This window comes from Cavia porcellus, unplaced genomic scaffold (genome assembly GCF_034190915.1).
Source record: "Cavia porcellus strain 051 isolate PalLab524CR breed Dunkin Hartley unplaced genomic scaffold, mCavPor4.1 scaffold_26, whole genome shotgun sequence".
Classification (NCBI taxonomy): domain Eukaryota; kingdom Metazoa; phylum Chordata; class Mammalia; order Rodentia; family Caviidae; genus Cavia; species Cavia porcellus.
The window spans coordinates 5,144,216-5,159,262 of record NW_026947509.1 but is presented as its reverse complement, the minus strand read 5'-3'; the positions used below and the strand labels follow the sequence as shown (position 1 = coordinate 5,159,262).

The 15,047-nt window shown below is 48.4% G+C and overlaps 1 protein-coding gene across 6 annotated transcripts in view; it reads left to right on the top strand.

The window, feature by feature from the left end:
* Window positions 1–15,047, top strand: part of Mia3 (MIA SH3 domain ER export factor 3) — a 35,603-nt gene that overhangs the window by 12,487 nt on the left and 8,069 nt on the right. For 3 of the 6 annotated variants that reach the window (XM_013157496.3, XM_013157494.3, XM_063236677.1), the window contains 8 exons: window positions 189–328; window positions 9,868–9,999; window positions 11,842–11,863; window positions 12,521–12,609; window positions 12,830–12,907; window positions 12,996–13,106; window positions 14,304–14,375; window positions 14,546–14,650. In XM_013157496.3, the coding sequence (XP_013012950.2) occupies window positions 189–328; window positions 9,868–9,999; window positions 11,842–11,863; window positions 12,521–12,609; window positions 12,830–12,907; window positions 12,996–13,106; window positions 14,304–14,375; window positions 14,546–14,650 (749 nt within the window). Of the gene's footprint in view, window positions 1–188; window positions 329–1,128; window positions 2,013–8,960; window positions 9,216–9,867; window positions 10,000–11,841; window positions 11,864–12,520; window positions 12,610–12,829; window positions 12,908–12,995; window positions 13,107–14,303; window positions 14,376–14,545; window positions 14,651–15,047 lie in introns of those variants that run through there. The other 3 variants (XM_063236676.1, XM_063236679.1, XM_063236678.1) reach the window with 3 other exon arrangements.

Genomic DNA, 15,047 nt, shown 5'->3' with positions numbered 1-15,047 from the left:
CTTGAACTCACGGCGATCCTCCTGCTCAGCTTCCCGAGTAATGTGGTTACAGGCGTGCACCAGTACACAAGGCAGGAAGACCACATATTCCAGGAATAGTGATTGATAGTAGATACTCAGTGAATAAATGTAACAGCACAGTTCTCCCAGAACCTGAAATCGAGTGTCCATTCCCTGCTGCGGTTTAGGGGTGATTATGACAGAAGTCTCTGGAGCCGAGCCTGGGCGTGCGGAGAAGCAGCCAGCAGAGGTGAGCAGGGAGGAGCCCAGCTACCTGGAAAGTGTGGTCCTGATGCTGCATTGGTTCCTGCCTTGTGTCAGCAAGGTGGTAAGTGGACGAGACTGTCTAGCATTGTCCTTTCTAAGTGGATTTTGAGCCAAGATCTTTGGATGCGGCCCGGAAGTGAGTCCAGGCCCTTCACAGTAGCCCCTAAAAGGACCGGGGGGCTGGTCGTTGGAAGCCTGGCTGATGGGCCGATGGGCCCAGGGTTTGCTGCCCGCCAGGCCTGCGGCAGGGCACACACCAGGGGGATAGGGCTTTTCCCAGGCCAGCACCGTGGGACTGGTGGGGACAGAGGTGTAGCCGGGAGGGACGTGTCTGCCTGCTCGTGGAGCGTACATGCAGGGAAGTGGCTGCCCGAGGTCCAAGGATGGATGGAGGAGGGAGCTAGGAGCTGCTCAGGCAGTCAGGATGAAGGGGAGTTTGAGGAGCAGCTCCCTGCCGCTGTTGCGTAGATAGGCTGCCTCAGAGAAAGCATGTCCGGGGCAATGGAGCACATGGGAAAGTGCATTCGGGGTGCCCAGGGACATGTGAAGAGCTGGCACTGCCCAGTGTGTGTGGGGGGGTCCAGGGCACAGCATAAGGGAAGTTGTGTGCCAGTGTGGAGTGCCGCTACCGTGCGGGGTCCTTCCAGGGTGGGAAGCAGGCCAGGGTTCCGCAGTAGGTCTGTTTCTCAGTCCCTCAAAAGAGGAACAGGCAGACTGAGCTCCAGAGCACTGGTCCAGCCGGAAGCTCCCTAACCACAGGGCCACAGTGCCCTGATGGTGTCTGAACTGTGGGCTCCAGGCATCTCCTTGCCCTGGGGTTCCTGGTGGAAGACGCGTCCTTATCATTGCTTGTGTTTCTAGAATGTGCACGCACCCTCCTAAACCTGAGTGGGGCACGGAGGATGGTAGGGTGCTGGTGGAAGGGAAGAGCTTGTGTGATGTCCCAAGATGCCAACAGGAAAGAGGTTGTCTGACAAGCGTCTCAGCGGCCCAGTATGTTCCCAACATTCCTTGGGAAGGAGATTTCTGGGGGTGGACCGTGTGATGCTGACTTGTGGAAAGGCTGTGGAGATGGGAAAGTGGAGCGTTTGCCGAGTGCAGTGACCCCATGAACAGGGAGTGCCCAGAGCAGACTGGACCAGGAGGCCAGCACCAGAGGTCATGTTGCAGGGCCGTGGATGGCCGGTCCCCAGGAAACCCCAGGGTTAGAGGAGACCTCGGCCTGGCTGGCCTGGTCCCCACCGTGCAGCAGCTCCCTGTCTCAGCCCTGCATCGTAGCTCTGAGGCCTGTGACCCGAAGACCCCAGAGGGCACAGCCCACCTACAGCTGGGGACCCCATTACACCAATCCAAACCACCCTGTCTGCCGCCTCCTTGGGAAAAGCTAACGCCTCCTCTAAAGAGTAGTCCTTTAAATATTTGAAAGTGTACCATAATTTTTTTTTTTGTACAGGGAATCGAACTCATGACCTTGTGCTTGCCAGGCAGGCATTTATGCAGCTGAGCTCTATCCCTCGCATGTACTTTAATTTTTAAGCTATTTTTCAGTATTTTATCATGGAAAGCTTCAAATAAACAAAAACAGAGAATAAATAGTAGGTGGCTGTGGATAACACCAACAGTAATATAACAAATTTTAAATTCTGTAAGAAATTTTCTAAGCTTTATTATTCATAAATGACAAATATTTGAAGAGATAGGTTTAATCTGATTTAAACATTAAACAGTCTGTATCTGTAGTGAAACAGCGCGTCATTTACCCCTGAAATACGTAGTTTTAATGTCATGTACTAGTTAGAGATAAATTTAACTTTTGAAAACTTTCAGAAAATCAGAGAATAGTATAGTGAACTCAAAGGTCTGACCCCAAGCTTAACAATAATTTCTTAACATCCAATGTTTGGCACACCTCAGATCCCCTCCCCTGCTTTTACAAATGTTCAGATTAGGTCCTCGTTGAGGTACTCGTGTTGTCAAAGTATCATGTGTCCGATTTAATCAGCTGTCACTGCAGGCACCATGCTCGTCACAGGAACCCGGGATGTCGGGCATTCGGGCAGGTGCAAAACACCGCAGCTGGGTCAGCAGCATGCCATTCGTTCGCAGTTTCTGGCAGGAACCTTCCCAGTAGCAGTCTGTGTGGTCTGGGAAGTTTGTATTTGCAATTTCATGGAAATGTTATTGGAATCCTGGCAATTTACCACCTCCAACACAACCCACAGCAAGAATAAAAACACTAAGACACATTTACAGTTATGGCAGCCAAGGGGTCCTGAGTCCGGTCCAGATGAGGGTTTATGGAACAAAGGCCTCGATCCAGGCCTAACCCAGATTTTATTAATTCATGAAGAAGGGAGTGGCTCAGGGTGAGGACTGTAAGAATGGAGGGCGTTATGTGAGTGCCGTGAGCTGGGATAGCTAGGAGGCCTGAACGTGTGCAGGGAGAAGGGTATGCAGAGAGACTGACCTGCGTAACACAGCTGAGGAGGCCGTTGATGTTTGGGAGGCTGCTGTTCCAGGGTCTGATGTGTAAACTTTTCTGCCCCTGGAAGTCACAGTCTCTGATCTCCAGGCTCTGGAACTCAGCTGACAGCCCTGGAGTGGGCTTAGCATCCTGCCCACCTCAGTCATTTGGAAGGAGACACCCAGATAGGAAATAGGGAAACAGGGCTGTCACCTGGCTTCAGAGATCACCCAGATCATGCCAGCACCCCAGTCAGCCCTATTTATATAGCTTGGAGCCAACTGAAATGGCCTGGCTGGCTCTGTGCACATCAGTGCCTGGAGAAGGCCAGGGTTAGCTAAGGCGGAGGTGACTGCCGGGTATTGAGGAGATCCGGGCCTCGTGGCCCCGAGCCATCCTCGGAGGTGACCAGTAGCCCCTGACCTCTGCCAGCCACCTCTCACTGGCCCTGGGCCCTGGCACCTGAGACCTTTGGTACAGGGGTACTTCTCCCTGTGAACTTGTACATCTGATGGAGAATGACACAGGGTGTCTGCAGGCCCCTGTGGCCATCTCTTTTCTGTGTGCCCTGGCTGGCTGGAACACAGGGGTGCCCACCCAGAGCTGCCCCGGGAACCGGCCAGTGGCCAGACGCCCTGCTCTCTCTTTGCTCCTCTGCACCTCACTCCCTCTCTTGGGGTCTCACCCTGCACAGGCGCCGCCTTGAACTCAGCCCCTCCTGCAGAAGGTGCCCCGCAGGTCCCCCTGCCTGGTGCCAGAATCGGACTTGGGCGAGATGGTGGGCTTGGGGGTCACCAGTGAGGAGGAGTCCCGGCTTGTCCTCCTCCCACAGCTGGCTGCCGTGCGCTAGCCGAGCAGCCTTCCTGTGTGCTCTGTCCACTGCCTGTCCCTTCGCCCATGGGCAGGGCCACGTAGCACCTCAGTCACTGTGAGCTCCCTCCCCTGCTGCCGCCAGGTCTTCACGGAGGAAAACATTCATGAGGCTTCTGAGGCAAAGCGTGAGCGATAGTTCCTCTATAATTTAACCTGTTTCTCTCTTTTCAACTTCCGTGCTTTTCTCCTGGTTGAATTTCCTCCTTCTTCCTTTCTCTTCTCCTCCTCCCTGCCTCCTTCCCTGTCTTTCTTTCCTGCTGGGGAAAGAACTCGGGTCTTCGTAAGCATTAGTCCGCTGAGCCACACCCCAGCCCACCTTGGCCCTCGTAGTTGAAATCGTGGTCAGACGTGGCTCCATCTGGCTCAGTAGCAAACGCTGTGGATGTCCCCCAGAAGACGGCTGGATGTCCACACTGTGTGTCCCTCCTCTTTCTGATGTCATCGGTCCCTGGCAGCACTGATGAGGGCTGCTTGTGTCTTACAGGTAGCTCAGTGGTGAAGGTCAGCTGACAGTCAGCTTCTCTTTACATCTGGACTTTGTTTGTGCAGTGCAGTGGGATAAATCAGGATCCTCATTGAAACAGCCTCTGAAATGATGAGGCGGCTTCCTGTGATACCTGATGTCTTCCTTTAGGGTCACTGCAATGTCGTCAATTTAGAAGCAGCTGTGTCAGTCCAGTCAAGGGCCGCAGTCAGAGCCCGGGAATTTAGCTCAGTGGCATAAGCGCCTGCCTGGCAAGTGGGAGGTTCTGAGTTTGATCCCCAATACCAAAAAAAAAAAGAATAGTGTCAGGGCTGGGTGCACAGCTCCTGGCAGAGCTCATGCTTGGTATGCGCAAGTCCCTGGGCTCTGCCTCCTGCACTGAGGGAAAGGAAAAGGTGGTTATTAGCCTCCCTAATGTGGAATTTCTCCCAGTTTTTGCTCCTGGAAGTCTCTTCAGCTTGCATCCACTGAATGGTCAGGGCTGCCTGCTTTCTCTTTCTCTTCTCCATCTTCGTTTTTTGATTTATTGAGACAGGGTCTCACTATATAGTTCTGGCTGGCCTTGAATCTCTTATGGATCCCAGGCTGGCCTCAAATTCATAGAGATCCTCCTGCCTCAACCTTCCAAATATTGGGATTACAGGTGTGTACCGACATGCCCAGCAGGGCTACCTACTTTCCTCAGTTTCTCTGTTATGGTATATATGTCCAGCCCAGATCTCACAGGTACTTTTCTCTAAAGAGCCTGATTCTTCTTTTTTTTTTTTTTTTTTTTGTCTTTTTCACTTTTATCGGTACCGGGGATCGAACTCACAACTGCCTGCTTGCAAGGCAGGTGCTTATGCTGCTGAGCTAAACCCCCAGCCCCAAGCCTGATTCCTTTTAATGGAAAATGGAATTGATCAAGTAACTGATGGCAGAGTCTCATTGTGTATTTCAGGCTGGCCTTGAACTTGTTTATGTAGCTCTGAGTGGCCTTGAACTCAGAGCAATCCGCCTGCCTCAGCCTTGTAAATGCTAGGATGACAGGTGTGTGCCACTACACCTTGTGGGAAATGGTATCCAAGGATATATCCTGAATACTAAGATTATTGCCTGCTTTTTTTTTTTGTCTTTTTCATTTTTATCGGTACCTATTGCCTGCTTTTGATTTGGCCATTTTTATGGACCTTTTTAGAGAACAAAGCTCAGATACATATAGCTTTTGGGGGATACAGGGATCAAACTTACAACGTTGTGTTTGTGAAGCAGGTACTTATGCCACTGAGCTATATCCCCAGCCCGATACATGGCTTTTTAAACAGGAATATGCATCAGCATTCATACAGATATTTCCAATCAAACTTCATATGCTAGAGAAATTTTGCTCTACCTTAGATTTGCTCCCTCTGGCCTTGTGTCTTAGTTATTTCTCTCTTGTTGCTGAGACAAAATACCCAACACCTGCAAGTTAAGAGAGGGAAAGGTTATTTGGCTCAGTTTGTGAAGGTTTTAGTCCATAACTGACATCAAGACACGTGGTGGAAGACGCATAGTTCACAGCAGGCAGCAGGCAGCCGAGCAGCAAGAGCCGGCCCTTTCTGCCCCTTACATTTTACCCAGGCTGCTCAGGGCGGGCAGCACTTGCACCTGAACCATGGTGCCCCTGATCCTAGCACTGCACCATGAATCAGTCTAAGCACCACACACCCTAGTACAGCCACCTCTGAAAAGCCCCACCTGTAACCTCGTGAGGCTTTGGGGGGACATCCAGACATGAGCTACATAACGCCTTGTCAATCCCAGCCTTCACTGATGGCAACAGAATTATTTATAGGTTCACACCATTCAGTGACACTTTGGACACACACAGCGGTGGTGCTCTCCAGGATTACATGGACCTGAAAACCATCACTGTGCATTTCACCTGCATCTTGTCTGAGTAGGATGTTCGTGGCCGCCTGTGGTACACGGTGATCCCATGCTGTACCCACGCACGGCCTAGAAGCCGTGGCTCCAGCAGAGCTCTGTGCACCAGGGCCTCGCCCCCTGCACAGTTGTCCACGGTTCCCTTCTTATTAAGTGGCACATGACAATAACATGATGTGGGCAGACATCAGCATCAAAGATAGGACATCGACACTACCACCGTGGCATGCGCTTGGAAGGTTTTAAGGAGTTTCGTGGGTCTCTTGTCTTTTTCTTTTTTACCTTTTGGATGTTAATTATGTTCATAAACAGCGACGTGAGAACAAGGTGGTCTGAGGCTCACACGCTGTCTCTAGGTGAAAGGGTGGCACCACCCTGATGACATCAAGGCTAATGCAGCTTTTCCTGAAGCAGCCAGCGCTCTACATCCAGGGTGGCCATTTTCTGCAGAAATTCTGCCACTTTCTGTAGAAATACTGATTTACTGTCTGAAGTTCCCAGTGTTTCCTACAACTGATTCAAACAGGGAGAACATGGAGTGTTCTATTTATTTCCAGGTGAACTCTTCACATTTCCTGGCTTCTGAAAGTTCTCCTTTCACAGATCTTTTTAAACATAGCTATAAAAGTTTTCTATGAAACGCTACAAGTTAAATCCAACAGTATGTCGAAAGGAGGCACATTGTAACATTTGGGGTACCTCAAGAATTGGGTGTCCCTATCACAGTAGATGGGGTTATCTCAAGAATGCAAAGTTCAGGGCCAGGGATTTAGCTCAGCTGTGCAAGTCCCTGCCTAGCAAGTGTAAGGTCATGAGTTTGATCCCTGGTACAAAAAAAAAAGCAAAGTTCCTTTAAAATTTGAAAATCAATGGGTAACTCACCAAACTGATAAACTTTATATTTTTTGTTTTGTTTTGGAACTGGGAATTGAACTCACGACCTCATACTTCCCAGGCCTTGTGTCTGGGAAGGTGCAATGCTGCTGAGCTATCCCCAGCCCCTGGTAAACTTTAAAAACATAATCTATATGTTGAACTCAGGAGACACCAAAACAAAACAAACACATTTTTGTCAAGCATGGTGGTGCATGCCAGTAATGTTAGCTACCCAAGAAGCTGGGGAGGCTGAAGCAGAAGGATTGTAAATTCAAGGCCAACTTAGGCACTTTGTCTCCAAAAAAAAAAAAAAAGGCCTGGGGTTCCAGCTCACTGCGAAAGGGCTTGCCTAGCGTGTATAAAGCCCTGGGCTCAGTCTCCAGTACTACCACACAAAACGGTCAACAAACTAAGAATAGAAAGAAATATAAACCAGCCTCTGATACCATCTTACAGCTAACCTCACGATTAGTGGTGAATGATTGGGTGCTTTTCCCCAAGATCAGAAACCAAACAACATGTCCATTCTTATCACAGCAATTCACCACTGGTTAGGAGTGCACTGAGGAAAGAAAATTTATCCAGATTGGAAGATGTAAACTTAATCTGTATTTTCAGACAACCTGAGTATGTATGAATAAAATCAGGTAAGATGTAAGTGAAAGTTAGAAGTAGTAACTTTGTTTTTTATATACATAGCAGAATATACAATTATCTTCTTTATTCATAGCATTCTTATTCAATAGCTGTTTTATTAATAGACATTTTGTTTCCAGTCTTTTGTTGTTACAAATAATTGTGGAATTACAAAGTTTTGTGAATGTATCTTTCCAATATTTGTGTTTAGTATTCTGTCTTTGAAATACATTTTCAGAAGTGGGATTGTTGGGCGCAAGGTGTGTTGGTGGTAGAGAGCTTGCCTCACATGTGCAAGGCACTGGATTTTATTTCCAGCACACTGAGAAAGTGAGATTGGGTCCATAGGAAAATCTGGAGGCGGGTCCAGGCAAGGTTGGCAGCAGTCATTTAGGGCTTTTGTCATTCCTTACAGGGAGGCACCTTCGAAGAGTGCGCCCACCCCATCTCTCTCCAGGGCTGTTCAGGGCTTGGCCAGCCATCGCAGAGCCGCTTTGTGCAGTTAGGAGCCATGCAGCCATGTTCACGTGGCACAGCTACTTACACATCTTTTCTGAGCCTCACTAGCTTATTCTCCATGTGTTTTGTTTCTGTAGGCAGGGGCTGAACAAGCTTTGATTCTTTTCACTTCAATTAGATTTTATTGGTACATTTTGGACATACCTAATGATCATCATAGAGGATTTGTACCTATACATGGTACTGTTTTCTTTCCCATTCCCCTGCCCTCCCTTCCCCTGCTCCTCCCCTTACCCATTTACAAACTTTCCTTTCCACGTTTTTTTTTTGTTTTGTGTTAAGTAATTAGATTTACATTCTTTTCCCTTTTTGCTTCTTGATTTTTGAGACATAATCAGGAAAGACCTGTTGAGTACATAGCAAAAAATCACCCAACGATTTTTTGATATAGTCGTTTGTTTCTGCCATCAGTTGCTGATCCTTTTAATCCACACTGTGAATAACTAGGGGAGGCTCCGTCACCTACAATGCCAGCCACCTGCCACGCGGCCAGCCGTGGTGCCCTGGAGCTTGGCAGCCACCGCGGCCCCTGCTCTGAGGTGACCCGCGGTGCCAGGGTGTGCACCCTGAACTTTGACAAGTGGCCCCGCCCCACCCCACCCCACCCGGGAGAAGGTGCCAGCCAGGCCAGCAGCCAGGTAGCAGCGCACGCGAGGCCTGGCTTCCAGGTCCAGCAGTGGCGGCACCTGAGCTTGGTGCTCTAGCGCGGATGCTCCCCAGCCTTGCTCTGCGGCCACGGGACCCCGCCCCCGGCCGCGCTCATTGGGCGCTCCATCTGCTGGCCTCGTTCATTGGACGCTCCAGCCCCCAGCCTCGTTCATTGGACGCTCCAGCCCCATCCCCGCGCGGGGGCCCAGCTTTCACCCCGCCCCCTCCGCAAAGGCGCGCAGCGTCGTCGTCCTGGAGACCGTCTGTTACGTAGGTTTATAGTTCATAGCGCAGCACAAAGCGGAAGGTGTAGCTGTGCAGTCCCGCCCTCTGGTGCCTCTGGGAAGGACTCCTTGCCACTACCGGGTCCGGCCGGGTCGGCCAAGTCCTGCCCGGTCCGGCCGGGTCCGCAGGGAGCGGTCCTTCGCGATGGACGCGGTGTCAGCCACTGTGCCCGCCGTCGCCATGTCCGCGGGCAACTTCGAGCTGCTGCAGCCTCTGTCGATGCTGTACGCTGCCCTCGTAGCCCTGCTACTGGAGGTGAGGCCGGGGAGCCAGGGTCGGGCGAGGGGCGCGGTGGGATGGTCCCTTCGGAAGACCCATACCCGAAGGGCAGGAGCGCGGTGTGGACTGCAGAGGGCCCGGCTGTCCGGAGGGAGCGGCACGGGCTGAAGCCAGCCATCGCCTTGGGAGCCACGTTCATGCCCACCTGTTTTTTCCGCACAGATGGTTTCCTAAGGGTGCAGCGAATTGAGACACCGTCTCCTGGAGGAGTGATGTCTGATTGGTGGCGATCATTGTCATAGTGGTTTTGTTTGCAGACCCACAAACCGATGGCTTCTATCATGTATTTACAATGTGGTGTGTGTGTGTGTGTGTGTGTGTGTGCAGTAATAGAAAACAGCTCACCTAAGCATGATCTGGACACATTCTGGCCACCTGTGAGACATCGCGATGAAGAAGGGCCTGTTGGCCAACTGGGAAATAGGCTCAACTCACTCCCTAAGTTTAGAGACTGCACATACCAGACAAGAACGCGAGCCTGCCTGTATCGCCTTTCCGGAAGTGTTTTCAGGGCACCTGGAAGTTGGTTTAGACTATTGAGAGCAGATTGAGAGTATTTGCAATGATCCTTTCTGATTGCTCCGCCAGTTCTGTTAACGTTTCTGTTATTTGTGCCCTTCCTTTTCAGCTGGTTGCTACGTTGCCTGAGGATGCTCAGCCCGGGCCTGACTTTTATGGGCTCCCCTGGGAGCCTGTGTTGCTCACTGCCTGTTTGGGAATCGTTTCGTTTGCCATCTTCTTCTGGAGGAATGTTCTTGCAGTGAGTGAATTAACTTGTTCTTTGACTTCTGAATATATTGAGGATTCTGTTATCATTGGCCCTTTCAGTTATTAACATAAACAAATCAGTGGTTATAATTCAAGTTTTCTGAAATAATTTAATCTTGGTACTGGCAAAGACTGAAGAGCAAGCTAACCATATCCACTTGTTAGTAGAGTTGGTGACTCGTACAGCCATCCTGAAAAGCAGTTTAATAATTCTATATATCACAAGCCTTTAAAATGGGATACAAAACAGGATAAGAAATATAAATTGCTTATATATGGTATGATAACATCAGTAAACGATCTTAAAGAAATAAATTACATGTTAAGATATTATACAAAGGTATTAGATGAAATAGTATTTAATAACTTGGTGAAACCTAAATGATCTATATTAGGGAATACCATGTTTCATCTTACTTATATCCACAGACCAGAATATTAGGCTGCTGTATGTATTTCAAAGGCAGGGGCAAAGACGGTGTTCACAATTTAATGTGAAGTAGGAAAAGTGGAAACAGACCGTGAGGTGTTGATGAACTGTGCTGTAGAAACATACAGGGCAAGAAATACAGTAAGATGGTAGAAACATCCAGGCAAGATCAGGCAGTGGTGTGTGCATTCCTGCGGCCCTGGTGGAGAGGGAGGCTGAGGCAGGAGAAGGGCAAGTTTGAGCCCAGCCTGGGCAACTTGGTCACTTAGCAAGAGCCTGTCTCAAGAATAATGGGAAGGCTGAGAATGTAGTTCATTGTGAAGGCCCTGTCCCAGGTACCACCAAAAACAAGCCCAAAACAGCACCCTATGAAAGATTCCAGGGAGGACTTCTTGAATCTCGCTGAACAGCTTCTTGAATGAAAGAATGCCTGGAAGGGTAAGCGGAAGTGTGTGGGGGTGAAAAGGTGCTGTTTCGCCTGCTCCTCTCCTTCCGGTCCCCTGCAGCTGCTCCCCAGCAGGGCTCTCAGGCTCACCTGCAGCTTCACACCCTGCACCTGGGCTCACTTCCTCCCACTCACTGAGGTCACGTGGCTCTGAGGCGCCACTCCTGATCCTGGAGAGGACAGGTGCCCTCCCCTCCCCCCAGCTGGCACTGCGCTCTGCTGTCCTACACTGTTTATAGCACTCGGAAGGAGAAGACAGAGTCTGTGTTACAGAGAAGTGCAGTGATCGCTGCTGTGGTATTTAATTAGTTACAGTTTAGGATTTATGACCCCAGAAGGCACCGGGAGGAAGAACTAGGTCTGTGCTCTTCCTAGAAGCTGTCATTTCTGTGTTCTTCTGGTGTCTTCCCTTCCGCTTAGATTTATTACTGTTTTTGTGGTCTGGGGAAATCAGATGATGAGGTGTATTAGATTATTTCTTAATTGAGTCAATAGATGACTTGAAATAGGGTTTCTGAGGTATCTTCCAGTGAGTGAGAGAGGCGTATCTTAGTGCAAAGGTTATGCTGGTAATCTCGCTCGCCAGTTTTCCATGTGGTCACCCATTTGTAGACTGCATGCTTGCTTTTGGGATTGTCAAGTAATTTTGAGTAAGTAAATCAATAATGTGTGTATTATAAAAACAAGCATTTCACTGTTGAAGCCAAATGCTCATCTCATAAGCCTGGTGTTCACTTGGTCCTGGCACACAAGCCTGTGTGTAGCTGTGAGGTAAGACACGCTCCTTACTCTTCCTCTGTATCAGAGGCTATTTATAATTCATTTTTCATTGTATGGATTTATCCTGAACTAAAGTTACTAAATTTTCATTTGGTTATGAACCTGACTTGTGTTAGGAACTATGCATTCCTTTTAATCAAATGTTTGACATCAAATTTAATTCTCTCTTTCTCTTCTAGGTGAAGGAGAGAATATACCAAGGTAAATCTCTTCCCGTTGGTGTTTGGGAGGACTTTTAGGCAGGCTAGGAGCGACAGTGACTTTGGTGTCTGATTTGACTTACTAACTGCTCCACATTTAACTGTTGCTACTAACATGGTATAGTGGGCAGGGTGATGGTACTGGCTGAGGTAGGAGATGTGGAGGCAGGGGTGACTGCTTACTTGGAACAGACCGAGCGTGGCTGGACCACACAGGTGTGGCGAGAGGACAGTGTGTCTGTGCTAGGAACACCTCGGCCCCTATAGGTTTGTCGGCAGAGGAGCTCGAGAGACAGCAGTGTAGATCCGTAGCCTGAAGTTTCCGTTTCTCGTAGCAAATGACATTCATTTGAAGTGATCCCTTTTCAGAGAACAAGTGCCTTTTGTGAAAGGAGCCTCTCCAACTGTGTGACATTTTACTGTATCTCCTGCCTTTGCAGTAATTGGTATCTCCTCAGAACAAGTGTTACTATAGTTTTCTTAAAGTTTAACAGTGTCCTGTGCACTGTTGCTGTTAGCTGCGGGTCTCTCTGGACAGGCAGGTAGCTGTGCTAAGCCCTGTCTCTCACAGAGCCTCACAGGTGTCCTTGCTGCTGAGACACTGTGCAGCTCAGTTCCATTTAGTGCTCCTAGTAACCTGGCTTCTTCCTCTTTTTAGTCACTGAACAGCAGATTGCTGAGAAGGTGAAGACTACCACAAAGGACAATGCAGAACTTGCAGAAAAATTGTCAAGTTATGAACAGAAGGTAGAACCTGTCTCACCGGCCCTCCTCTAGCGTGTCTGTGGTGTAGCTCAGTTATTACGGTATTTTGAAGGCCTGTGTTCTCGCTTCATCATTTCCTCTGAGCCCTCCAGATCTTACACACCATCATGTGTAAAGCGAACGCTCTGTTCGCTTCTTTGGAACAAGGTTTTACTAGCACAGTTACTTCTGTTACTTAGTTCTGAATGTGTTTTTTACATAGATCAAGGAATCAAAGAGGCTTATTCAGGAGGCAAAGAAACAAAATATGATTCTCTCTGATGAAGCAATTAAATACAAGGTAAAAGTACTTCTCTTTTTGGGATTATAGTTTAAAAACAAAAGCAAGCATTAACACGTATTGTTACTTTTAATCTCTTTTCTTGTAGGATAAAATCAAGGTGCTTGAAGAAAGCAATGAATTGCTGGATGATACGGCAAAAACTCTTCGTGTTATGTTAGAATCTGAGAGGAAACGAAACATGGAAAATCAAGATTTGGTGAGTTCTGCTGCTATGTGTTACTACAGGTGTATTTTTAGCTGTTTTGTAAATCAGTTGAACTGTTCCCATGCTGTTAACTCCATAAGATTAGGAATAACAGAACTGAACATGCCTGGGATTTTGTGGGATTTTTGTGGGATTTTTTTAGTACTAACCCAGTAGGATGTTTTTATAGGCATGGGAAGCATTTTGATCCTGAATCTTGGATAATTTCATAGGTGTGTCCTCCAGAACACACAGAGTCACTAAGAAACTGGTCCAGTTGAGTGGTCTTTGTACACTGGTTTTATTTCACAGTAAACTCTGTACCTTTTGAATAGTCTGCAAATCCCCTAAGCGTAAATGTAGTGAGGAGAGTTCTCATGCTTCCCGCCTCCTGTGTGGCCTGGTCCTTTGCTCAGCACAGACCTGGTGAATTGCCCATTTTCAGTCCTTTTTGCACCATGCTCTTTGGCAGGAAGTTATTATACACAACCTGCAGTTAAAAGAATGGTGGGTTAGGGTCACCCCTTGAGCCAGTATTGTCATAAATATTGAGAAATTCTGCACATGAGATTTTTCTATTCCCCCAGAAATACTTTTTTTCTGTTGTTTTGTTTTGTTTTTGTCTTTTTGAGACTGGGTTTTGTTATGCAGTTCAGGCTGGCTGTGAACTCACTTTGTAGCCTAGGCTGGCCTTAAACTCTCCTCTCCTGCCTCAGCCTCTTGAGTGCTGGGATTACAGGTGTCCACCATACCCAGCATTCTTACCATTTTTAATTCAGACAAGAACATGTTTAAAGTCATCTTGGAGCTTTTTTTTTTTTTTTTTTTTGGTGCCAGGGGTTGAACTCATGACCCCGCGCTTGGCGGGCAGGCACTTATGCTGCTGAGCTAAATCTCCAGCCCTTTTGGGGTTGTTTTCCTGCCACCAGAAAAAGCTGTTCATCTTCCGTGGTTTGCTTGAACATTTCTTTATACTATGTTGCGTGGTCACCCCGAAGCTTGAGGGTGCCATAAAACTCTTGACTTCAGTTTTTTCTGTCAGCTCTTTAAGCTGATTTTTTTCCCCAGACCACGTTTAATCCCAATTTTACCTAAAACATAGTGGGTAGTTTGGGGTACATTGTAGTAATGTTTTTGTTCTTTAGCATATGTATCAGTGTTTCTCCCACAGTGCTAATGTGTTCTGTGTGTTCCTTGCTTCTGTGGCAGATACTGGAAAATCAGAAATCTTTGGAGAAGCTAAAGGAGGTTATTTCAATGAATGCCTCAGAATTTTCCGAGGTAAGGCTGCCCACACTCCCTGCCGGTGTCAGTATTGCGACTCAGCTGCATCGAGCAGTGGTGACCTGACGAGTGCTGAGAGCCGTGAAAGGCAGAGACCATGCATGATTAACGTGTAGGCTACGGGCCCCTCACTGGCACGGCTCATGAACTGTCGTGTTCTGTATTAGGTTCAGGTCGCCCTGAATGAAGCCAAGTTGCGTGAGGAGAAGGTGAAGTCTGAGTGCCACCAGGTTCAGGAAGAAAACACAAGGCTGAAGAAGAAGAAAATGCAGGTAACTGTCTGGTCAGAGTGGGTGCAAAACCAGTGACTTTAGCGCTGTCATCTTTTCTCATGAGGAGCTGCTTATGCAGGCCCCTGCAGCAAGTTGGGGTGCATTGAGTCTGTCCTCCCCAGCTTGTACATTATTGAGGGCACAGGTGCCTTTTGTGTCGCTCGTGGATTTTCGGTTCTGTACATTGATGGCAGTTCTTGGCGCTTGTCTTGTTAGACACCGGTCATTAGTTTGGCGTCAGCAAGGCCAGGGGTTGGCTTTTTCAACCTCAGATTTAAGGCTTTTCTAAGCCGCCTCTAACAATTACTGCCTCACATTGTCCATAGGAAGGTTAGATCAGGGATCTGTGATCAACACACACACAATGAGGCCAGAAATCCCACGGCTAGCTGCCGGC